This window comes from Gossypium arboreum, chromosome 12 (assembly GCF_025698485.1).
Source record: "Gossypium arboreum isolate Shixiya-1 chromosome 12, ASM2569848v2, whole genome shotgun sequence".
NCBI lineage: Eukaryota > Viridiplantae > Streptophyta > Magnoliopsida > Malvales > Malvaceae > Gossypium > Gossypium arboreum.
In genome coordinates, this window is record NC_069081.1 from 118712476 (window position 1) to 118737453 (window position 24978).

At 31.9% G+C, this 24978-nt stretch overlaps 5 protein-coding genes across 5 annotated transcripts; 3 read left to right on the plus strand and 2 right to left on the minus strand.

Moving 5' to 3' along the window:
* The first annotated feature begins 394 nt into the window (after positions 1–394).
* On the plus strand, positions 395–5790 carry LOC108478138 (cation/H(+) antiporter 23, chloroplastic). The gene is made up of 3 exons (XM_017780559.2): positions 395–730; positions 1743–2723; positions 4340–5790. Exons 1-3 carry the CDS (start codon positions 503–505, stop codon positions 5576–5578), a joined length of 2448 nt encoding a protein of 815 aa, XP_017636048.2. The 5' UTR covers positions 395–502; the 3' UTR covers positions 5579–5790.
* A 1574-nt stretch (positions 5791–7364) lies between these two features.
* LOC108476588 (probable aminotransferase ACS12) lies at positions 7365–10547 on the plus strand. Its single transcript, XM_017778836.2, has 4 exons — positions 7365–7888; positions 7973–8107; positions 8902–9062; positions 9160–10547. The coding sequence occupies exons 1-4, from the start codon at positions 7517–7519 to the stop codon at positions 10022–10024; spliced, it is 1533 nt and encodes a 510-aa protein (XP_017634325.1). The 5' UTR covers positions 7365–7516; the 3' UTR covers positions 10025–10547.
* On the minus strand, positions 10006–14390 carry LOC108476589 (uncharacterized). Its single transcript, XM_017778837.2, has 2 exons — positions 10564–14390; positions 10006–10341 (listed from the first exon to the last, which is right to left on the minus strand). The coding sequence occupies exons 1-2, from the start codon at positions 11362–11364 to the stop codon at positions 10231–10233; spliced, it is 912 nt and encodes a 303-aa protein (XP_017634326.2). The 5' UTR covers positions 11365–14390; the 3' UTR covers positions 10006–10230.
* Positions 13071–14382, minus strand: LOC108478884 (protein PSK SIMULATOR 1-like). Its single transcript, XM_017781340.2, has one exon. It carries the CDS (start codon positions 14380–14382, stop codon positions 13204–13206), a length of 1179 nt encoding a protein of 392 aa, XP_017636829.1. The 3' UTR covers positions 13071–13203.
* A 7078-nt stretch (positions 14391–21468) lies between the features above and the next one.
* LOC108477198 (protein YLS7) lies at positions 21469–24518 on the plus strand. The gene is made up of 4 exons (XM_017779669.2): positions 21469–21598; positions 21937–22682; positions 22997–23271; positions 23530–24518. Exons 2-4 carry the CDS (start codon positions 22169–22171, stop codon positions 24337–24339), a joined length of 1599 nt encoding a protein of 532 aa, XP_017635158.1. The 5' UTR covers positions 21469–21598; positions 21937–22168; the 3' UTR covers positions 24340–24518.
* Positions 24519–24978: the final 460 nt, after the last annotated feature.

Sequence of the window (24978 nt, forward strand, 5' to 3'; positions counted from 1 at the left end):
GTCAGAGTTGGAGATTGGAGAAAAAAACTCTTTAAATTTTGATTCACAGATTCATGACGTCAAAATCTGTTTCATAAAAATAAATTAAACTACAGAAGACAAGGAAAAAAAAAAGCTTTTGATTGGTGCAGGCAGTGTGAACAAAAAAAGCTTACAGTATCAATTTTAATAGCTAGTGACTTAAATAAAAACTTTTAAATAGTTAAATGATCAAAATAAAAACATACCCACAATTTATTGATTAATGGTGTAATTTACTCTAATTAGACAGGGGAATACAGTTTTGTGATTAACAAAAATTAAAATGAAATAATTGTTGTACACGTAAACCAAACCAACAAAATCACAATGTAAAAACAGCTAGCAAATACCAAATATAACGGCAAACCGTCAATTAATTATATTAACATCTTTTTTAATTTCTCTTCGAATAATTTTTTTTTCTAGGGCAGCTCGTTAGCTGCTGAATTTTTATATTTCCATCGTCGCCGGCATCAACAACATGAACGCCTCCGACGATCACTATATCATAAAGAAAACAGATGATATCATCGAAGCGTGTTATTTCATAAAAAAGAACGGCCATGATCCTTTATGGCGAGATCATAGCTCTTTGAATACTTCCCTTCCTTTCTTGTTAACCCAACTTTTTGTTGTCCTTTTTGTTGATCGGATTCTCTTGCTCATCCTCAAATCCTTACGTCAGCCTCCGATCGTGGCTCACATCCTCGTAAGTATAATATATATCAAATCCGGTTGAAATTGAATTATAATTTTTTTGGGGTTAAAGTAAAATTTTATTTTATGTTAGATTTATTATTTTCATCGTTGTTAAAGGGATTAAATTGAAATCTTTTCATTTTTGAAGGGTTTAAAACTATGATTTTTTCGTATATTAATTTTTAATTCTATTATATATGAGTACTAAAATGTGATTTTCACATTTGAAGTGCCCTCCCCTCTGGATTTGTCTCTGGATATAGGGGCGAAGACCAACCTCCCAAATGGAAAATTGTCTACATAATCCCTTCAACTTTTATGAAACCATAAGTTAGTATAATGTTATATAGAAATCTTTTCATTTGAAGCAGGTTAAATTGTAATTTTGCTAAATTAATTTTAAATTTTATCATGTATTAGGGGATCAAAAGGTAATTTTTCCTTTTGGGGCCCTGTCGAGTGTCTACCCCTCTGGATTTGGCTCTCTATATAGGGGTGAAGACGGACCCTTTCAAATGAAAATTTCTCTATATAACCCCTGTTTACCCCTCTGAATTCCCTATACAAGGGCCAAGATAGGGGTCTTTACCCTCTAAGAAAATGGAAATTTCTCTTCGTGATTCCTTCAATTTTTATGAAATCATATGTTAGTATACAGGGCATAAATTGGGGCTGGTAGTTGATCCCTAAAATAGAAAATTTTTTCTTTTAGTTTCTTTATAATTTATAAATTTTAAATTAGTAATAGTAAAATTATGTTTACACTAAAAAATATAAAATTTTGATTTAATCATTTTAAAATTATAAAAACATAAAATATTAAAATGGTATTGTAAAGATATATAACTTAATTACAACCTCTTGGATAAATTTTCTTACTTTACCCCTATTTACCCTTTTAAAAAATTACTATTATTTCTCACCCTAAAAACAATTTTCTGGCTTTCCTCCTGTCAGTATATACATAATTATGCATGCATGCATCTATGTATAATGTACTAATTATGGTGGTTTCCATGCAGTGTGGGGTGTTGTTAGGCCCCACGATGCTTGCCGAGACCTCATTCTCGAGAAAGTACATCTTCCCTCACAAAACAACATTGGTGTTAGAGACATTTGCTAACTTGGCTTTGACATATTACATGTTTTTGGTTGGGTTAGAGATGGAATTTACGCTTATCATGGAAGCTGGATCTCAAGTAGTAAGTATCGCTGCCGCCGGGATTATTTTCCCACTTCTTTTCGGCTTCGGCTTATATTTTATGGCCGTAACAAAATCCGACCATTTCGACAGTAGGGGTTCAATGTTTTGGGCCATCGCGTTAACATCAACCAACTTCCCGGACCTAACAAAAATCCTCGCCGATCTCAAGCTCCTCCGTACAAACATCGGCAAAATAGCCATGTGTTCCGCCATTATCAGCGATTTATTCACATGGTTCCTCCTTATAATGGCAATATCAATCTTCAACGGCCAAAAATACAACGCTGTACTCTCTACAGGCATTTTCATCCTCATATCTATATTCGCTCTCCGTCCCACCGTTGCTTGGCTAATCGATCGTACCTCGAGAGGCGAAATCATTAGTGACACCCATGTTTGGTTCATTATGGCCGGGATTTTGTTCTGTGGGTTGACAACCGATGCTTGTGGCTCACATTCTATTGTGGGTGCTTTCATGTTTGGAGCTATTTTGCCACACGATGACACTGTTAGAACCAAGATTTTAGAGAGGCTTCAGGATGTTGTCACTGGAATATTGATGCCTTTGTTCTTTTTGATCAGTGGATTACGGTCTGACTTGTGGTATATGTTTCAAAATACACCATGGGAAATGGTAGTGATTGTTGTTGTCATGTCTTGGGTTGCAAAGGTTGCTAGTGTGTTCTTTATTTCATTGCATTACAAGATGTCGACAATGGACAGTCTGGTTCTGGGTTTGCTTATGAATACTAAAGGTGTGTTGGCTCTCATCGTCCTCAATACAGGCCGAGACATAAAGGTACTCTCTTCTTTTTCATCTCCAATAGTTTTTGGATTGGTGAAATTATAGTTTTGATCACCTATTAAATTTAAATCTAGACTTTAGTCCTTATATATATTTACGATAAGGGGTAGGGGTGAGTGTTCGATCGAATCAAATGAAAAAATTTCAAGATAATCGAGTTTACGAATCCTATTTTATCATCCTAACTCGATTTGAAATTTTCTCAAATCGAGTTGAGTGAAATGGAATTGAAATCTAATCGAATATATTTGTTCGAGTTAAATTAAAAAATGACTTTGGTGTTTTTTATTTTTATGTAATTTTAAAATATTTTTCTTTAAAGTTTTTAAAAATAATCATACGAAGAAAGATTGAAGTGAACAAATAAAAACAACTAATTAAAAAAGAATAAGAGGATTTTGATTTTTGGGGTAAAGGGGGAGAAATAAAAGATTCTTGGAAGATTTTGATTTTTGGGAGTAAAAGGGGAGGGAAAGTTAAAAAAAAAAGTTGAAGAGAAAGGGAGGGGGGTTGTGGGGGTAGAGGTGGGGTAGTTTAATATTAGGTTTATTCAAATTATTTGAATTTGAAAACTCAGCTTGATTCTAATTAGAAATTTGAAAAACAATTCTAGTTGACTCAATTAACTCAATTCGAATAATTCAAAAATCGATTTTTTTTTATTTTTTTGAATTGAATCGAATTTTGCTCATCCCTATTAAGGAGTTTTCCCAGTTTGAACCTTGGTATAAGTATTCTAACTAAAATTAGTTTTTTATTTTGGAGTTATTGTTGTTGGGAGTATGCCCATTCTTAACATTTTTGAAGTCCTAGGCGAAATAATAAATTGGGCCCCTTTTTTAAAAAATTATAAAATGTAATACAATAGAAGCTGAAATTTTGTTGGGGCCACAGGAAATGAAGCATTAATGGTAAAATTTGAAAAGCCTAGGTATTTCATTAATTTTTTTAAGTCTGAATTTTTTTTACATAAAAAGTTAAAAAAAATATTTTTTGGGGGCCTCTTTCAACCTTGGGCCTTGGGCGGCTGGTCTCTTAAACAGCCCCCAGAGCTAAGCTTGATTTTGGGAGGGCTTTATTTGAATATCATTTTAGCTCAAACACAATTAGATTCATTTCATAAAATAGATGAGGTCATTTGTGACTATAAAAAAAAGCCAGACAAAAAAAAAATTTATATGGTATTATGAGTTAGAAATGGTGTTTTAAGTAAAATCAGATTAACATTTTAATAAAATATTTAGAAATATTTAACTATTTGAATTAATTAATAACATTATAAAATTAGAGGAATCAAATTACTTACAATCTTTGTATTTTTAAAATTTAATATCTTACTTTTATTATGAGAATTTAGTCCTTTTACTTTATATACCCTACTCTTAAATTTAAGTCTAACATCATTTTTTATTACGTAACTATTAGACGAGTGTCATATCAATGAATTTAGTAGAAAAAATTTAACCATGCTAACAATTAAACTAAAATTTTTAAATGAAAGTATAAGGACTAAATCCATAATGTAAGTGTAGTAGAGGGATCATGACAGTAATTTAACCTTATTGAACAAAAACAAATATTTACATTTGTGACTTCATCTTTCTTATCAGGCTCTAAACAACCAGTCATTTCCATTGATGGTTCTTACGCTACTGGTAATGTCATGTTTAATAGAACCCATAATCGCATTAGCCAACAAGTCGACGAAGAAAATCACGAGACACATGAATCGGAGCATCAAAGGATCGGAACCAGACACGGAGATACGTATCCTTGCATGTGTCCATTCCATGCGTAATGTAATGGGAACCATTAGTGTCCTTCACCTTTCAAATGGCACCAATGATTCACCACTCTCCGTCTTTGCTATCCATCTAATTGAACTATCGAAACGATCCACAACCACGATGCTCATCGTGCATGACGATAATAACAATGACGAAGGTCGGTATAATAACCACTCGAAAAACGAAACGGCTAATATCATCCGTGCGTTCGAGAATTTGGAGAAAACCAACAACGCGGTGGCGGTCCAAACGATGTCGGTTATATCGCCTTACGCTACCATGCATGTTGATATATGTAGCCTAGCTGAGGATAAAAGTGTTAACCTTATAATATTACCGTTCCATAAGGAAGTGAAAGGTGATGGTAGGATGGGGAATGGGAACTCGAATTTTTCTAATGTTAACATGAACGTGTTGACGAACGCGCCATGTTCGGTAGCGATGATAGTCGACCGTGGCATAGGGTCGAAAATGTTCGACTCACAAGAGAAATTCCCCGGCAACTTTGCTCGACAAATCGCGATGTTATTTATCGGTGGACCTGACGACCGAGAGGCATTGGCTTACGCATGGAGGATGGCTGGTCACCCTGATGTTTGTTTAACGGTGGCTAGGTTTGTCCCGGGTGAAAAAGCAATGGATTTAAGCCATAACGTTAGTGTCAACCGTGAACGACGGGTCGACGATGAACATATAGAAGATTTCAAAGACAAATTGATGAGCAATATCGGTATAAATTATACAGAAATGGTCGTTCACAATGGAGAAGAAATAATAGCAGCTATCAGATCATTGGGTGAAGACTTTTTTGATTTGTACATAATAGGAAGACGACAAGGGGAAGTATCTCCGGTGACTGAAGGACTGTCGGACTGGGGAAGTTGCCCGGAATTAGGGGCAATCGGCGATACTTTAGTATCGTCGAACTTTGCGTTGCATTCATCGGTGTTGGTGGTGCAACACTACGTTTCTACAGATGCGATTCATGAGATGGCCGATTGTTCTTCGACTTGTTCTTTAGGGGTGGGGACGAAGCATGATGTTCAAAGATATGATTTTTAAGGTCAACGATATATATTTTTTCTTTATTTATTTGCTTCGAATGAAATGAACTGCCAAAGTTTTCATTAACATTGTTTTATAGTTGCATTTATGGATTTAGAGTTGCTCATCTGTTTGGGTTGAATTCCACTATGCTTTTAAATATGATATTAATATGTATTTTTATTTACATTATTTTATATCAATTCATATTTCTTTTCAAATTTTTGAAATATTTGTATTATTTTTAATTTAATATTTAATAATTTTATATATTTTCATTTATTAAAATTTTAGCTAATTAACTTTTTTTTAATGTTCATTTTATAGTATTATATATTATTGTAGACTTAATTTTATTTGTTATCCATTTCATAATTTATTTACTTTAGTCTTTACGTACAAAAATTAACAATTAAACATTATAATCTTATCTTTTTCACATTTAAGTTTAAAAGTTATCAATTTAACATCAATTTCTTCAATAAATTAACAATGACAACTTTTAAAAAATTTATCAATTTTACAAATTGGTACATAGACCGCCAAATCAAACTCTCATGACTTTAAAAATATAAAATTTACAAGAAAATAACTTGAATTACCTTAAGGACAAAGTTTTGAAGCTTCAAAAATGGTTTTCTTAGGTTTTCTGTATGCTAGTTCAATGGATGAAGAAAGAAAGAGATGACAATATTGCATTAACACACCTTTATATACTTGATTTAAAATTTAATTAATCAAAACTTAATCATACCCAATCAAAGTCAATGGATGATACATCATCCTCCACTATTGGATGAGACAAAATGGTCTAATTACTATTTTGAATCATTAACAAATTAAAATCTATAAATATAAGATTTTTACGATTTAATTCTTATACCTTAATTAAGCAATTAATAGGTAAAATTGAAGGATTAAACTTTAATAATCTTTTATACTAACTTAAATATTTTAATTTAATATCTATAGATCCAATTTATAGAAAGGGGATTTAAAACTATATTTTCGACACAATTGAAAATCGAGTTGTTATACTTTTGGTAATCCATGTGTATTTCATGTTTTTTTTTTTGAATTTTATAATTTTTTTGAATTTTTCCTTTTAAAGATATTTTTATAATTTATAATGTGAGATATGAGGTAAATAGTGACATGTCAACATAAAGCGCATGGATTGTCATGCAGATTGCTACGTTAATGTTGCTAGAAATTAATGTTTTAGTCAATATTTTCATTAAAAAAAGTGTCTGATTCTTTTTTAAAAGATTATTGGCTAAATTAACTAAAAAAGAACCAATTTGATAAAAGATGTAAACGTTGAGGTAAAATTTAATATTATGCTTATTATAATTATGTTTTAATTAGATATTATGTTGGAATGTGCCACTTAATTTTACGAGTTAAGTTAGTTTTTGGTCTGTTAATTTAGATATAAGATTAATTTGAGTTTGGATTGTGAGTTTGAGATTATTTAAAGTTGTCTCTAGGATAAATTTGAATTTAATTAGTTAATTTTAAAATCGAATCAAATTGAATATATTTAATTTTTAATAATATTGATCACATTATTAAATTTTGGCAGAATTTAAATTTATAGATAAAAATAGATATAATTGACAGATTCAAGGACTAAAGTCAAACAAAAAATATAAGTACTAAAATGGTTCTAGTTGTAGGGTTTAGGGGCCAAAATTATATTATAATTTTTATATTGGAAAACTAGAACTCACTTTTAATAAGACAGAAAAAGCGGTAATGGAGCTGCAGATAAGGACATAATTGTAAATTCGTATCACCTTAACAATTTTAACCACCAACTCGGTGCAAATCTTCTTTCACTCTATCATATCTTATCAAAATATCATATGTCCAAAGACACACTTGTCCTTCCCGCTGGGTCATGACCCTGCCCCGCTCGTCGTTCAAACCAGAAAGCCAGTTAGAGCCGCCGCCATGCGCCTCATCGTACCTCTCCAAGGCGTTGTCCAAGGCAGAGGAGGCCTAATCTTGGGCTCTCTTATTCCGTGCGCTTTATTCTACTTCCTCCAACTCTACCTCAAACGACATCGTTCCCCCAAACCTCAGTCCAATCCTCCTTCTCCCACCACCTCGTCACCGAAGCTGGCGGAGATGACGAGAACCTCTTCCCGCTCCAATTTGTTCTCTCGCTCGATCGGACAGGTTCGTATATCTTCCCGAGCAATTTCCATTGCCAAGCTGAACGAATCGCCGTATTATATCGGGTTGGATAAGGCCTCGGAGGATCCGTACGATAGATTAAGTAACCCGGATGGAGTTATCCAGCTCGGTTTGTCAGAGAATAGGGTAAGCATTGCTTTTTAAACATGGTTTCATTGCATTTTCGTTTCTTAATCCTAGCCGTTAATTTTTATTAAAAAATTTCTCCAGTTGTGTTTTGATTTGATTGAGAAATGGATGTCGGAGAACCTGGGCCACTCGATTACCGGAAGAGATAATGGTGAATTGAATATTAACGGGATTGCCACTTACCAGCCTTTTGATGGAACAATGGAACTCAAGCTAGTAAATTCAAATCTCTCCTATTCTTTAACATTTTTATTGCTTTATTGGATGTTTAATAAGCTTATGGAAGTGCTTTTGCAATGAACTTCTATAAGTTTGTATACTTATTCTATTTTAATCTTATGGTGGAACCTCTGTTAATATTACTTTACAAGTAAATTATAAATGCATAAGTCTTGCTATGCAGAATTATTATGAAATCCTAACTTTTAATCTTCTTTCTGAATAATCACCTGAATGAGAATGGATTTGATTTGGGATACTGTGACATTTGTTGTTAATCTGTAGGAGAAAATATACATTATCAATAAGAAGTCGAAATATTCTTAGATTTTATTTTTTTATTTTTTTTTTGTGTGTGTAAAAGCATAGGTGGAACAGTGAGGTTAAACTATTCAGTGGTATAGAAATTTGGATATTTTTTTGTGTGATTACAATCATATAAGAGCATGCATGGAAATGAATAAGTTTAATTGGTTTAGAAGCTTAAGAATCAGATAAATGGTAGCAAACTGAATATTTGCGTTTATATTTACACACCGCATTCACTGTTGAGATTTTTTATAGTGGAGCTTTCATACTATTTTCTGCACATTCATTCATAGTGGTAGTAGAGATCGAGAGACGTGAAGCTATAATGGAAGCGTTATGCTTTTGTAGTTTATCCTTTCGATGGTTACATTTAACAACGATCATCTTATGTTATAAAGAATTAGACAGTAATGCAAATTGGGATGCTTTTTGGGACTGTTTGGTGTTGTTTCTATTTATTCATTTGTTTGGTGCTTTTGAAGGCTATGGCAGGTTTTATGTCTCATATTATGGGAGGAGCTGTCACATTTGAACCATCACAGGTGGTTTTAACTGCTGGTGCGACTCCAGCAATCGAGACCTTATGCTTCTGCTTGGCAGATCAGGGGAATGCATTTCTAGTTCCTACACCTTATTATCCTGGGTAACTATTTGTCCCTCTTTTCAGAAAAACACTCTCCCCAAATCACACACAGAAGGGTAAATGGCTTTATTGGATTAATTAGAAAATCTGTCTGCAGATTTGACAGGGACGTGAAATTTCGAACTGGAGTGGAGCTAATACCTGTCCATTGTCGCAGCACTGACAACTTCGCGTTAAGTATCACAGCACTCGATCAAGCATTCAACCAGACAAGAAAACATGGAACAAAAATCCGGGGAATTCTCCTTTCGAACCCTGCAAATCCTGTTGGCAATCTTCTTTCTTGGGAGATGCTTTATGCTATTTTGGACTTTGCTCGAGAAAAGAACATCCATGTCATATCGGATGAAATATTTGCAGGGTCTATGTATGGGAATGAAGAGTTTGTTAGCATGGCTGAAGTTCTTGATTCAGAGGGTTTTGATAAAAACAGGGTTCATATAGTTTACGGGCTATCAAAGGACCTTTCTCTTCCAGGATTTAGGGTTGGAGTGATCTATTCATTTAATGAGAATGTTTTGGCTGCTGCTAGAAAGTTAACTAGGTTTTCTTCCGTTTCTGCTCCAACTCAAAGGTTACTAGTTTCAATGCTTTCGGATGCGAGATTCATCAAGGAATACATTAAGACCAATAAAAGGAGGCTACAAAATATGCATGCCTTATTTGTAGCTGGTCTGAAAGGATTAAATATTAGATGTGCAGATAGTAGTGCTGGCTTGTATTGTTGGGCTGATATGAGCAAATTAATCTCCTCATACAGTGAGAAAGGAGAACTTGAGCTATGGGATAAGCTATTAAATGTGGGTAAGATCAATGTAACTCCTGGTTCAGCTTGCCATTGCATTGAACCGGGATGGTTCCGTTGTTGTTTTACAACCTTAGCCGAGGAGGATATTCCTGTAGTTCTGGAAAGAATTCGAAAAGCAGTTGAAAACACTACAGATCTCTTAAATTCAAGTTAATTGCATCAATCACTAGTAGGATTTTACTGTCGTAGATATTCCTTTTATAGCTAAACAAGAGGATGTGGGTAATGCACAATATCTAAGTCGGACACAGATGACTTCTTCAAGTAACTGCAGCTTAATTATAACATTTTACATTCCAGGCCTGTAAAATCATATAGATCCTAATTTTCTGAAGCTTCTTGATGAATGGTGAAGCAGTCCTAGAAGAACTTCAGTCTTTTTTCGAACTTCTTCAATTGCGATCCTTCAATAATTTTGATGCCAGTTCCAAAGATGCAGCATCCCGGAGCTCTTCTTTCCTTCAGAAATTCCTGTCATAGTGTTTCATTCAGTGAAGAGTAGAATGTCAATTTGCAGATCTTTAGCAAGTTAGCAGCTAGTTAGAATTACAACTTCTTTATTTCTAAACTATTGACAAAAAGTGATTATGTGGTATTTGGACAAAAGAAATGCATAAATTTTGCTCCTTTTTTCCTTTAATGAAAGAACAGTTATGTTCTAGAGTTTTAGACTATAAGCAATGGCTGAATTACCATAGATATATTCTTCTCTCTTATTTGAGCAGCTTTTCTTTGATAACTTCTCCTCCTGCTCATCATTATCAACTCTCCAAGTGTTGGTGGCTTCCTTATGATTACGGTGTTATTACTCTCACGATCGAAATTGTTTTGAGCTGTTTGAGACTCCTCGTCAGGGTACCTGACCTTTTCAAGGAATCCAGCATTAGGTGGAAGCAGTGGAAAAAGGCATTCCAAGAAAGAAGCCCCTACAAGGCTTGAAGCGCCAGTTGCATAGCTGCTTGTACTATCAGTTTCCGAAGCTGGTGAGGAAGGTATTTCCGGATGGTCACTATCGTTGTCTATCTGGTAAGTTTTCTGCTCTGGAACAATAGTGGAAACCACCGTTGATGCTGCCAGGCTGCTATTTTCCAAGATCGATGAAGCTGAGCTAAAGGAATCATCTGTTTCAAAACCAAATGCTTCAATATCGTCACCTTGGTCATCATTGCTGTTGCAGCCATTAAAATAGGCTGGAGAGTACACTGGTGGTGGAGGCGGAGTTATGAGCGTTGCTGACAGTTGCACACCCATCGGTTCCACTGCAGGCTGGAGAAAGCTAGGTAACGGTGTACCTGGCTTTTCCTCCCAATTAAAAGGAATCGAGGCTATAAACTTGATCGGAGTTGGAGGTGGTAACACCCTACTAATCGCAGAAGCCTCTGGTTTCCAATCTTTCTTTGCTATTCCAGGCCTCACCTCCCATAGGAATGGGACCGAGGGTGGCAGCCTGATTGTCCTTTTCTTCGCATGTCCTTCGGCTTTCATCTCTGCCATCCCAAAACAGCTCCAAAGGTCAGTTCTTCGTTCTGTCTTTGAATGCAATATTTTTCCTATATATTGATAGTGCTAAGTGGGTTAGAAGAGTTGCTAAAATACCAAATCTCCCAACTGCACCATTTCTGAGCTTCAATAAGGTAGGCTCACCTTTGAGCAACAAAGATTAATTATAGGAAAAAACGGTAGGCTGACCTGCACTTAAATAGGGGAATTTATCACTTTGCTTTTGGATTTGGTAGGTCAAACCACCTTTAAAGTGGTCGTGTGACCAACTTTATTAGGCATTACTACGACTAAATTGTCATTAGCAATCAGTTTCAGTTTCGTGGATTATCGATAGGACGTAGGAACATAAAACGTAAATAAAACGGATATTATAACTTTTGGCCCCTGAACTAGGCAATTTGGTCTACTTTTGTAACTGTATTTTTCTTTTGTTCAGTTTGGTACTTGATCTTGGCAATTAGATTCATTTTGGTCCATGAATTGATGATATGGCTAGTATTCTTAGAACATGATTGGATTGACTGGACCGAGAACCAATCGGTATACTGGTCCAAGCAAAGGGTTGAACCAGTTGAATAATAAATTGCTCAAAACCGGTAAAATTGGAAACTGAGAAAAAAACCAATAGTTGAATATGTTGAACTGGTTTAATGAATTTTTTATGTTTTTTAAATTTTTATGAATCTTTAATTAATTATTTAGTTATTATTGGTAACAAACCAATTGTATTGGGAACCAGTGGTCTAATCGGTTCAACCATTGATTTAGTTATTAGAATATTATATGTGACACTTTAATATTGTTGTCAAATTTAGATACTAAAGTAAAAAAAAAAAAGAAAAAGTAATTAAAGTGGATTTAGTTGCAAAGTTCAGGGGTTAAAAATTATATTATGAAAAGAAATGGTTAATTGTAGCTAATATTTTCAAAACTATGACCTAGATCTTAAATTAATTTTCGAACATCAGAATATTCTAATCGAGTTTTTATTAGTATCAATCTTTATTTTTTTTGTGAGCTTGAGAGTTAAATGCTAGCTCAATTTAGATTTTAGCTCCGTCTAATGAACTTGATGTGTTAAAAATATAGCTTTCTTAAATTGTATTAAAATCGTTTTTTTTTAACACATTATATTCAGGTTGTCTATTAGTTAATACACGTGTTTACAATCTAATGCACATGCTTTAAATGTGTTCTGCATCAGATTAAATTTGTCAATTTGACACCTAAATTAATAGTTTCATCAATGAAAAAAATGTGATTAATATAATATTAGTATTTTAAAACTCAACTAAAATTTTGAAATTAAAGATCAAAATAAAATCTCAATAAAAGTGAGTTTCGAGAAATGGGCAATTTACAATGAATAAACCCGGTGTTTTACAAGTTTTTTAGTTTTATTATTATTATTATTATAACATTAGTGATTATAAGTACAAAATTAATAATTAAATGATTAATTCAAATCAAGCTATCTAATTAAAATAAAATCTTAAAAAAATTCAAGGTAAGACTCAAATATCAATTTTACCAAATTAAAATTTTAGTCCCCATCTAATCAAAACAACATTTTGTAAAATTCATTAATGAAATAATTAAACTACACTATAGACTAATGAGTCTGGATCCAGTATTTTTGTTCTAATAACAACAAAAGCAGATAATATGTCCATTGTTCAACATCAAAACAAAAGGAATATTTTCACATGACTATATACATAATTCATGTAATTTACACAAAACTTGTTTCAAGTCTAAAATTACGAAAATTGGCAGAAAATCAAAATCAAAACCCCCAAAAAACAACAACACAATACCATTAAATCCCCATTAAACTATTTTGCTACATTCAAACAAGGCCTTGGCTGTCATTTCTCTTTCAAATCTCCAAATATAATTCAAACCCACCAATAGTTCAGTAATGGCAGCTTCAGCTTTCTCTTTATTTGCAAAGAAAAGGGTTTCTAAAAGAAGAACATTTGTTTTAGGCAACAAATTGAAATCCCAATGCTCAAAGCTCCTTTCATTTTGCCATTTGATCATATTATGTGCTAATGGTGATAACCAGCTCAATATCTTCCCCATAGCTGATCTCCATTCAACAGCAAGCAATGGGTCATTTGCTATGAACCCTAATATTCCTTTTAATCTACCCCTTAATGATGACCTAATGGTGCTTGGTAATATTGAATAAAGCTCATCCCTTGTATCCAAGCCTATTAAATGTGGTGATCTTATCATTTTCTCTAATGTAATGATTAGATTTGCATAATGTAAGGCTAAAGCTGAAGCACCTAATGTATCCAGAGGGGGTTTCAAGAAATTTGAGTTTGATTTGTAAAAACCGAGCCCGAAAACTAGCTTGAACCTTGCTAAAATGGTGAAAACCGATCTTACAAGGATGGAAACAACGTTGTCGAATGTTGTGTTCCATAAGGATTTTTGTTTCAAATGCTTAACCTCTTGTCTTTGACAGTAAAGCCTTTGCTGGTCTTTCATGGAGAAACAGTTACACTTTCTCAAATTGTTCTCCATTGTGGATAATTCTTCCATTTCTTTATATAAAGCTGCTGTAATGGCTATCAACGTTGCCATCTTCTTGTTCTTAGCTTCCATGTCATTGGAACTCAAGGCCCAGAGATGAAAATCATGACCTGAATCGGCGAATGAATCGAAACATTGGTCGAAACACCGAAGCTTGGCGTCTTGGCATTGGCTGCTTAGCCTTGAAATGGACTTGGCTACCAGGTTGATGTTTTCGGCTAGTTCGGCACACGATAGCTTCAAAAGGAAAAGCTCGTTGTTGGAGACGAGCTTTGTGACACCTTCGAAGCGTATCGATTCATTACGAAGTCGGATTATGGCCCTGTCTGAAAGTGAGTTCCAAAGATGGAGAAGCTTTGTCATAAGGCTAGCAATCTCAAAGGATAATACGCCAACGTTGGATTTATGGTTTGGATGTTTGGATATAGTTCTTTTCACTTTGATCAACCAAGTTTCAAGAGCCATTTCAAAGGGGAAAAAAAGGATCAAATTAAAAGAAATGAAAAAGCAAAGGGACCCTTTTTGAAGGAAAATGGTTTAAAACAGAAAATGGAGGTTTGCAGAGAAAAAGGGCAAGTGAACGCTTTGAAAGGGTTAATGGTAGTGGTGTGGTTCATTGGATGCTGCCTAGGCCATTTTACAAATGGCAGTACCATTTATATAAAGGAACAGTTTTAATTTTTTTAAAAAAAATTAAATTATTTAAAAATAAATAAATAGAATAATAAGAGTTTAGAGACTAGAAAGCAGTTCAATTATTAAAAATTATGTTAAAAATATTGTTTTATTGAGTTTAAATATGTTTTTTAATAAATAACATGTTACTCAACATTATTAGACTTTTTTAATGTCAATAATTTAATTAAATTAATTTTTATCATTTATAAATATTATTTTTTCTTTAAAATGCTTTGTCAGCGGCATCCTAGAGAGAAAACATTTTCAAAGAAAAAGAAATGATTGAGCAAAGAAGAAAAAAAAAATTGTATACATATATTCTGCCACGGTCAAATTTTTGGTTGGACCCTTTACACCTAAAATATTATGGGTTTTATCTTTAGATTTTGTTGAGATTTTAAATGAGTTCACAGAGTGACTCTGTCGAACAAGAGCGAGGTAGGCAAGCTTCTTGGTCTCTTCAATTAAAAAATTTGTGTTTTAATCCTTTGAAATTTAAAATGGTAAATTAATATATTCCAAAATTACATTTTGATCTTTCTAAAATGATAAAATTATGATTTGATCTTTCTAAAAATTACATAATTTTAAACTTACAATGAAGAAATTTACATTTTAGTTATCACAAAAATTTTAATTAAATTTCAATCCCACCAAAAAGAATTTTCAACTCAAGAGTTAAAATACTTGAAAAACAATTAATTCATAAAGTGAAAGTACATCATTGAATTCCTAAAACATAAATCATAATATCGTATATAATTAAACTCGAACCTATTCCTTACAGGTATAATTTATAATCAATTAAAATTTGGATTAATATCTAATCAAATGTAAATTCAATGAAGCTTGTCAACATTCAATAAAACAATTGTAATCATATTCAATCAAACATTATTTATAATTTTCAATCACTTTAAACATCAATGCCATTCATCAATACATTAATTAAAACTAACCATGAATTGGTTTTGACCCATTTCTCTTATAAATAAATGAATAGATTAATTAATTATTTATTTATTTTTAATGATTGCCTCTTAGGCCATGAGTTTAAGGATAAGTGCTATATGACAAAGAAATTAGAAAAAAATAGTAATTTAAAAAGATTTAATGAAGAAAATGTAACTTAAAGAGTTGACTAATTGGAAGAAGAGGGATGATGATCATGATGAAGAATGGGAATATTGGATTGAACTTATATTAAATTATATGCATAAAGTTAAATAAAATTTAATAAGATAGAGGATTATATAGTACCAAAACAGGATAAAGTAACTTTTAGTCCCTAAATTTATATTTTTTTCAATTTGATTCCAAATTATTTTATCTATATTAGTTTTGGAACTTGACAATTTTGTTTCAATTTAATCCTTAAATTTTGGATTCAGTAAAGATATGATGATGTCATAATTTGAGATTTTACCATGTAATCACTTGAATTTTTTCAAAAATTATATAATATCTAAAAACCTAAAAAATTAAAATTTAAGTGATGACATGATACAATCTCAAAGTGTCACATTATCATACTTAAATGTAATCCAAATTCAAAGACCAAAGTAAAAATTATTAAATTTTGAAACTAATATAAATAAAAAATTTCAAAGATCAAGATGAAAAATTTGCCAAATTCAAAATTAAATATTTTTTATCTCTATCAAAATTAACATTTAATTTTGGGTTGTCCAATTATATATATATATATATTAAAAAGAAAACCCCACTTACTCATTTCAGGTCACATGGGTAGAGGGAATATTTTTGGGGTTGGTTAATTTTATTTTTATTTTTACCTTTTTTTTTTGGTGGACATCACTCAACTCAATTAATCATCATATACCATATTAACCTAGTCTAAATATTCGGTGTTATTGTTAAAAAATTGTATTAAAAAGTATATATATATTGAAATTAAAAAATATGATTTAAAATATTTAAATTATGGAACTTTTAATTTCAAAATTTGACATTTCTAAAAATTTTAATTTACAATGTTTTGTTCTGTTGTTTTTTTTTTTTTTCTCCTTTTACTTTGGTCTTTAAAACATTAAAGGCTGATGCTTTCTTTCTTTATTCTTTGTTTTTTTTTCTTTACCTTTATTTTTTTTGCCTAGCAATTGCATGGCAAACAAGACAATCCCTGGTTTACTTGTCTGTAAATAAATAGGCAAACCCTCCTACATATATGATTACTTTTTTTTCTTCAAATATTAATAATTATTTATTTTATTGAGTAATTAACAATTGAGAAGAAGATAATATATATGATCTTATGCTGGGTTGTTTTGTTTGTTTCTTTCAATGGATTGTTGGGAAGAGCAGCCTCCCATAAAATCCTATTACATTTTATTTTAAATTCCAAAATTTTATATTTATTAAAATTAATTACAACGTATGGGGTGTAATGATACATTTATTGCATTTATAGACGGGAAGTTTAGGTTCGAACTTTAAAATAGAGGAAAAAGAGAGTAAGTGAGTGATTGATCTCCTTAAAATGAAAATTTTCAGTTTTAACCCTTTTAATTTTATAAAATTTTAAGTAAATAATGGTGAAATTATAGTTTAGTCCTAAAATGATGTACTTTTGATTTAGTCTTTCTAAAAATTATATAAATATGTGTATGTGTCTCATAAAATATATAATTTAATCTCTCCTCCTAGAAAAATTTTCAGCTTCACCCTAACCCTGAAAATAACATTATTAGGAGGACATTCATAAATCCGAAAAAATATCTTCATAAATTATAAAATATGTATGAATAACACTTTAATAAAATTTCGAGTTCAAATCATATAAATAGTAAAAATAACACTAGGAAAGTTTTAGTTTCTATTTTAAAGTTTAATTCAATTTAACTTCAAATTTAATCGAATCCGATGTAATTAGTGTAAACTAATAAAAATAGTTAGATTTAAGTGTAGATTATAAAATAGTAAAAAGAAGTTAAAAAGTGAAAGACCTTATAGGATGGATGCAATGAACCAAATATTTGGGTATACGAAGTGTGGGAATATTTTAGATCCCATAAGATAATAAGACAAAATGTATCAAATATTAATAGACCAAGATCTAGCACCTCAAAATCTATGCCTTTAATCTATTCAATCCCTTTGACTTTCTACTATTTACATTTATTTGCTCTAACTCTATTTTTTTTTCTTCTAAATGAAGGATTAGCCACATTATCTTTAAAGCCTATTCTATATAAAGTTATATATAAAAACTCATATATTATGCTATTTATTAGAGTAAATTAAGTAATTAATCCTTCACATTTTGTAGGTTTATTAAAGAAGTAAATGTTTGTCACGAGTTTTAAAGCTGCTCCATACTCAGGGTAAGAATCAAATCCTCGACCACTGGTGAAGTTGTCATCTCACCTAACTCCCGTGGTTCATATATTTTGCATTTTAATTATGTTTTTATAAAATGAGAATGTTGGTTTGAATCTTATAGATAATATTATTGAGAAATTTTATAAACTATAAACATAAATTGTTAAATAGATATGAGTAATACTAAAATATGTTGTAAATCGAAATCTAAAAGTGGTAAATACATACAAATATTTAAATCTCATATGTATTGAAAGTTAAAAGCAATAGGAAATGGAAGTGATCCAACACAAAGTTAAGATTTATAGATAAATTCAAAATTTTAGAGTTGATTGTTTTATGATATAGTGTTTAAGGTTTAGAATTAAGATTTAAGGGTAAAGGTTTTAGAATTTTATAAAATTAGGTTTAATATAATATTTTGTATTTGAATTTGACTTTTTTTAAATTTGATATATATATATATTTTAGTCCAATTTGGTATTGAATTTGACAATTTTTCTTAAATTAAGTTTTTTGTCCAATTTATTACTTGAATTTGATACTTTTTCTTAATTTGATACCCAAACTTATTAAATGATATACAAATTTCTCCTAAAACACTAATGGTGTTAAAAAATTTATGTTATGCTACAAAATATCGTTAGTATTAAAGAAAATTCATATTAAAAATTACGCATTGAGCTATACTTAACAAATTAATATTGAATAAGAAAAGAGTTCTAAAACTCAATATAAAATAATTTCATTGTTTTAAATTAATAAAACTAAATAAATAAATAAAACTAAAATTAATTGAACATTTAAATACAAAAAAAATTATATCTTTTGCCACTTATCGATCATATATTGATTATTTTTTCTACCTTATAAAAAATAGCATTATTAATATATAGAAGTAATTTGTATAACGTTTGGCAAATTTAGGAACCAAATTGGACCCAACAAAATTAAGTACCAAATTAAAATAAAGTGTCAAGTCTAAGTACCAAATTAGGAAAAAAATAAGTTGAAATACCAAAGGTTATATTAAGCTTAAAAATATTAAATTAATTTTTAGGAATTATATTAATAATAATAAATAAATTATAACTAAATAATACTAATATTAAATCTTAAAAAAAAAGAAACCAAAACAAAAGGCTTGGATTTGGCATGGTATCATTGCCCAAAAATAATTATATGAAGTAATAAAAATAAATCCAAATTATTTTTAAGTATATCTTCTTAAGTATACTTTAGCTATGCTAGGACTTAAAAAAATAAACAATGAAAAGGAATGTATTGGCCAAAAAATATCTTGAAATCACACTTTAATCTAGCGTCTATTTTTTTTTTCAATGCTTTGTGATGAGATTGTGGGCTAAAAGCCTTGAGAACCCCATGCGTAAGCCAACGTGCAGAATAGGATGCTAATGGTATGGCATGGCCGCAGCACACTGGCTAGGTCGGGTGCAGCCACGCGGTCCGGTGGTGACTCCACATGAAATCATGAAATAAGGCCTGTATATGCTCACTAACTAATCAAAACTGGCCAAGTCTGTGTGTGTGAATGTGATGCTAAAAATCAACAAATTTATAGTGCCAAAGGTGATGATGCCACTTGCATCCATATAGAAGAAGCTTGGGTGATGACTATTCCACTTTCTTCCCCAAACCATTATTATATATGCACTTCTTACCAATAGATGGGATTTGGGTTTGGAATCATTGATTTAGATGGGAGATATTTAGATTTTAAAAATTTTGAGTTATTGGAATTTAGGTTTTATGTAATTTTAGGTTTAGAGTTGTATTAGATTTGGGTCATTTTTTATTGGGTTATTTTTGGTTTTGAGGCTCAATATTTTTGGAGTCGATTTTGATTTTAAGTTATTATAGGTTTAGATCATTTTGCATTATTTTTTCAAATTATTTCAAGTTTGTATGATTTTGATTTTGAATCAATTTATATTCGGATTAATTTAAGTTCGAATTAAATAAGTTCGTGTTTGCATCAAACTCTTCAAGTAGGCAGATGCATTGCCCCCTAAAAAATGATAGATTTTTCATGTAACTGCTTAAATGTTTATGAAACTAAATGTTCGTATAATAATAAAATTATACTTTGACTCCTCAATAATTTACATTTCATCTTTAACTCCTAAAGCAATTTTCTAGCTTCATCCTCGTCTATATTGCACAATTGTTATCCAATAATTTTAATAAACATAGAACTAGAATGAAGGGGAACTGTCCTTAATTCTCCATATATTAACTACAAAAAGGAAAATGTTGAAGAATAATGATCTTAATGGGCAATGAAGGGAAGAACAGACACAAGGAAGTCTCTGGTTGAAGGAAACAGTTGTTTCATTTTGGCTGGACATTCCTACAAGAAAAAAATGGTCCCATAACCAAACACACTTTTAGAAGCATCTGTTAAAGAATATAAGATGATGCTCTCTTTTCTGTTTATTTCTCTCATTTCCCCTTTTGGTTTTTGCTTTGCCTTTAATCCAAGAACTACGTGCACGTGTGATCATCATCATTCTACGTACCTTCATGAGGCCTAGCTAACATGCTTTATAATTTACTGCATGCATTGAATTTGCTCAATAAAATTTTAAAAGTAAATTAGTAAAGAGTGGACTGACTGTGTCCACCCTTTTAATAAAACCTGTCAGATTGTTTTTAATTTGGGTAAATTTGGATTAAGTTAATATCGGTGTTGTTTGGGTTTGATTCATTCGAATTTGAAGTTTGAGTCTTTCAAGTTAAGCCATTTCAAGTTCTTTGTTTAGGTCATTTGAGATTTCAATTATTTTGAGTCTAAGTTTTTTAGATTCAGATTGGATGAATTTGAATTATTGATTTTTCATGATAAATCAATTTGAAACGAGTTTATTTTCAATTTGATAGGATTAAATTTTCATGTGTAAGTTAGAAGGGTATTTTTTGTTTCAGGAAGGAAAGAATCGGTAAAAGTATCATGGAGGCCAAGGTACTGGGAGTCAAATAGCATTTTATCTCCTCTACTAAAAAAAAAAAACAAATTAGTCTCTATACGTTTGATCAAAGAGAAAAATGGTTATCTCTGTTAAAAATTTCATCCATTTCTATTGTTAAAATTTGGTCCATGTACATCAGCATGAGGTACATGTGACACGTCATTGAAAAATCAGTCATTGAACTATTAGTAAATCGGTTATCATCTATAATTTATCTATATAATTAGTCATTGAACAATTCAAAAGTTTTCATCTAAGTCATTTTAACACTATATGTTTTTAGAACACTATATATGACCCTCTAAAATTGTATCACATCATCACTTAAAATTATATATATATTTTTAATTTTCAAGTGATGATATGGCATAATGTCAGAGTGCTATGTTAAACTTTTAAAATTTTAAAGCCCATGGATCAAAATAAATCTAATTGCCAAGTTTCGATACCAAAATGAATCTAGTTCTTAAGTTCAGGGGCCAAAAATTATATTATCCTAATTTAAACACATATCGGCAATAAAAAATGATAATATTCCTTTTCTTGGATTACCCGATCCCAAATTTTGATTTTCCCTCTATTAATCCGAGTCGATTTCGCTTTCCCTAAGATCCAGCTACAAAATTCCACAAGTCCATCCTTACATTTTCCTTTGTATTTCACCAATTACTGTAAGTTCGAAGTTGAATTTCAGGTTTTTCTGTTTGTTTTTTTTTTTTTAATTTCCATATCTGCAACATTCAAATCTAATTTAGTTTATTTAGTGATGTTTTTGGATATTGATTAACAGAGAACTTCTTTTAGATGTTTGATTTATTCTTAGTAATTTTACTTATAGTCAAAATAAAAAGTTTCTATTTCAGAACGAGCTTTGATAGATTTATACTAATTCCTTAATTATTGGAGATTTAAGATTTTCCTTTTTTGATGTTAATTTCCAAGTTTAATCAATGATTACTTTAATCACGGATTTTTTTCTCCTAAGATTTGTTTTGTTTTCTTTTTCCAGGAAATTTGATGTTCTTCTGAGATTCGTTAATAGGATTTACTAGATGGTTTCGTTGATGGAAGCATATGCAATGAACTTTGGAAAAGAAAATTTTGATTTAAATCGATTTGAATGCTTATAAATTATCGATTTAGAAGTTTACTGTGAAATTCTCAGATTCTTCGGTTATATACAGTTGTTATTTAGTTAGTCGATCGATCTTCACTTCGTTTTAGTACTTAATAAGGAAACCATGACATTGGCTTCCCCAAAAGGCAATGGTAAAATGGTTGCTTTCCCTCGGGGCCTTACTTCCATTGCAGCCTCAGTTGTGATACTAGCAATGTTCTTGATTTTTGCTTCTTGGCTTCTAGTTTCGTTTCCGATCGGTTCAGCTATTAGAGGATATTTTTACAGTGTTGATAGGAAAATAGTTTTGCCTGCATCGAAGAATGTAGATTACAGCTATAGCAATTCGTCATCCGGGTCGAATTTAGAACTGCCCACGATGAGTTCAAATAGTTCTGTTGTTGTTAATAATGAAAAAGCACAAGTTTCCATTAGATCTGTTGAAAAGGATTCAATGGCATCTGAGTCTAATGTAGAACCGTCTTCTAGTGGCAAAGATTCAGTTGACTTGAAGAATAATGAGACTCTGGAGAAACCTACAGAGCTTCCAAAACTGTCGTCTAGAGCAACAGAAAAGAAGGCAGACATGTCCGGTTTTCCGTCTAGCAATACATCTGAGAGCAATTCTGTTGATTCAGGTAGTATTCCTTTTACACTTGTTTTGAATTAAAATCCGATTTTAGATCAACTTAACCGTGGCTGCCATTCTTTTTTGTTCGCTCGTTTTTGCTATAGTATAGGTGGAATCTTCCATCCGATTTTAGATCAACTTTACACTAGTTTATTATGTTTTATCACTAGGTTTATGCTAGATGTCTAACATGGTAGCTTGCTGATGTTGTTTAAGTCTCGAGTCCCGCATCATGAGTTCTTTTAGTCCCCTGTATTATTGTATAAAGTCTCTTCAAGCTCGGGGAGATTCTGATTTTCATTTCGATTGGTTACTCTCTAGGCTGTGACCTATACAACGGAAAGTGGTTCTATGATCCACAAGGACCATCATACACCAACAATTCTTGCCCTGTCATAACACAGATGCAGAATTGCCAGGCCAATGGGAGGCCCGACAAGGAATACGAGAATTGGCGTTGGAAACCCTCTAAATGTGACCTCCCCAGATTTGATGCCAATAAGTTTCTCGAGTTGATGAGAGGAAAGACACTTGCTTTCATTGGTGATTCTGTCGCTCGAAATCAGATGGAATCGATGCTGTGCCTTCTCTGGCAGGCAAGTATCTACACTCTTAAACTGCCAGTTTCTTGGCTTAATCCGTTGTTTCACATCGAGCAGTTTCTTGGCTTTGAAATATTAGAACAATGGTATGTCCGGGAATGGATTGTTTGTAGCTTTGTGATAGGCTCATGCAGTTTGAAATATTATTTCCATTAGTTAATGTTAGTAATATGCATCTCTGTACCTTTAGGGTTCATCTTTCTTCATACAATAGATTGATCTTTCTTATATCTACTTTCGGGATCATTTTAGGTTGAAGTTCCACAAAATCGAGGGAACAAAAGAATGCAACGATGGCATTTCGTGTCAACATCTGTAATGATAGTCCGGATATGGTCTTCTTGGCTTGTTCGTGAAACCACTGAAAAAATTGACTTTGCTCCCGAGGGTGTTACCAAGCTTCATCTTGATGCTCCTGATGATAAATTAATGGAGTTCATCCCAAATTTTGATGTGATTGTTATTTCTTCCGGCCACTGGTTTGCCAAACAATCTGTCTATGTCTTGAACAATGAGATTGTGGGAGGACAATTATGGTGGCCAAATGGATCTCCTCCCATGAAAGTCAACAATGTCGACGCATTTGGAATATCTGTAGAGACAATTCTCTCCGCAATTCTTACACACCCTAATTACACCGGTCTGACTATCGTACGTTCCTTTTCTCCTGATCATTACGAGGGCGGGGCTTGGAATACGGGTGGATCATGTACTGGAAAGGAAAAACCTTTAGCCATCAGTGAGTTAGTGGAGAACGGTTTTACAAATATAATGCATGAGAAACAGGTCTCGGGTTTTGAACGTGCTGTTAAGAAGGCAACAAATAAGTCCAAGCTACAGTTGATGGACATTACCGAAGTCTTTTCGTATCGCCATGATGGCCATCCAGGCCCGTATAGGAATCCGGATCCAAATAAAATCACAAAACGTGGTCCAGACGGAAAGCCACCTCCTCAAGATTGCTTGCACTGGTGCATGCCAGGTCCTATTGATACCTGGAATGAACTCGTGCTTGAAATTATCAGAAGAGAATTCGATGGCAACCGAAACTCGTCGTCATAAGATTTGATTGCGTGCTTCTGTAATTGAAAGCAGTAACATAATCAGTTCAGTGAGATGTATGAGAAGAGGTAAGGAAAGTCCTTTGTGTTTATACCTGTTGTAGCAGATTGTAACATTGAGCTATTTTACTAGGGAAAATTCACTCTTTACAGGAAAGAAAACAAATCTTTCCAGAGAAATTTTTGTTTGGTATGTTTCTACTCTTCTTTTTCTTTTTCCTTCAGTTTCTTGCTACATGTGGCTGATGATTAAATTTAATTAACACTAATGCTTTTAGCAAAAGCATGTCCGGTATTTATATACTTTTGGAAGAGATCTAATCGTAATTTCAACAAAAAATTTTTAGTAATCGTTATGTTGACAATCTCGATATAATTGATAATGCATCTTCAATCTATAAAAGTATTATGGAGGCTTTTATACTTAGAGTTGAATTATATTTTATCTTTTATATTTAAAAATGACCAAATTAATCTTTATACATTAGATTAAAAAGTAAATTGATCTTTTGTTAAATGTTTTATCAATTTCTACTATTAAAATTTATTCTTTGTACATTAACATAAAATAAACGTAGTACGTCACATATAATTATTTGATTATTTCATCAGTCATACTAATTTTTAATAGTGAATGAAA

Bases quoted from the DNA above. Each gene is read 5' to 3' on its own strand.
- LOC108478138 (XM_017780559.2), top strand. From the start codon at position 503: ATGAACGCCTCCGACGATCACTATATCATAAAGAAAACAGATGATATC. The intron at 731-1,742 runs GTAAGTATAATA...GTTTCCATGCAG, and splicing joins CGATCGTGGCTCACATCCTC to TGTGGGGTGTTGTTAGGCCC. The intron at 2,724-4,339 runs GTACTCTCTTCT...CTTTCTTATCAG, and splicing joins ATACAGGCCGAGACATAAAG to GCTCTAAACAACCAGTCATT.
- LOC108476588 (XM_017778836.2), top strand. From the start codon at position 7,517: ATGCGCCTCATCGTACCTCTCCAAGGCGTTGTCCAAGGCAGAGGAGGC. The intron at 7,889-7,972 runs GTAAGCATTGCT...AAATTTCTCCAG, and splicing joins TCGGTTTGTCAGAGAATAGG to TTGTGTTTTGATTTGATTGA. The intron at 9,063-9,159 runs GTAACTATTTGT...ATCTGTCTGCAG, and splicing joins CCTACACCTTATTATCCTGG to ATTTGACAGGGACGTGAAAT.
- LOC108476589 (XM_017778837.2), bottom strand. From the start codon at position 11,364: ATGGCAGAGATGAAAGCCGAAGGACATGCGAAGAAAAGGACAATCAGG. The intron at 10,342-10,563 runs GTAATTCAGCCA...ACACTATGACAG, and splicing joins GAGAGAAGAATATATCTATG to GAATTTCTGAAGGAAAGAAG.
- LOC108478884 (XM_017781340.2), bottom strand. From the start codon at position 14,382: ATGGCTCTTGAAACTTGGTTGATCAAAGTGAAAAGAACTATATCCAAA.
- LOC108477198 (XM_017779669.2), top strand. From the start codon at position 22,169: ATGACATTGGCTTCCCCAAAAGGCAATGGTAAAATGGTTGCTTTCCCT. The intron at 22,683-22,996 runs GTAGTATTCCTT...GTTACTCTCTAG, and splicing joins GAGCAATTCTGTTGATTCAG to GCTGTGACCTATACAACGGA. The intron at 23,272-23,529 runs GCAAGTATCTAC...GGATCATTTTAG, and splicing joins TGCTGTGCCTTCTCTGGCAG to GTTGAAGTTCCACAAAATCG.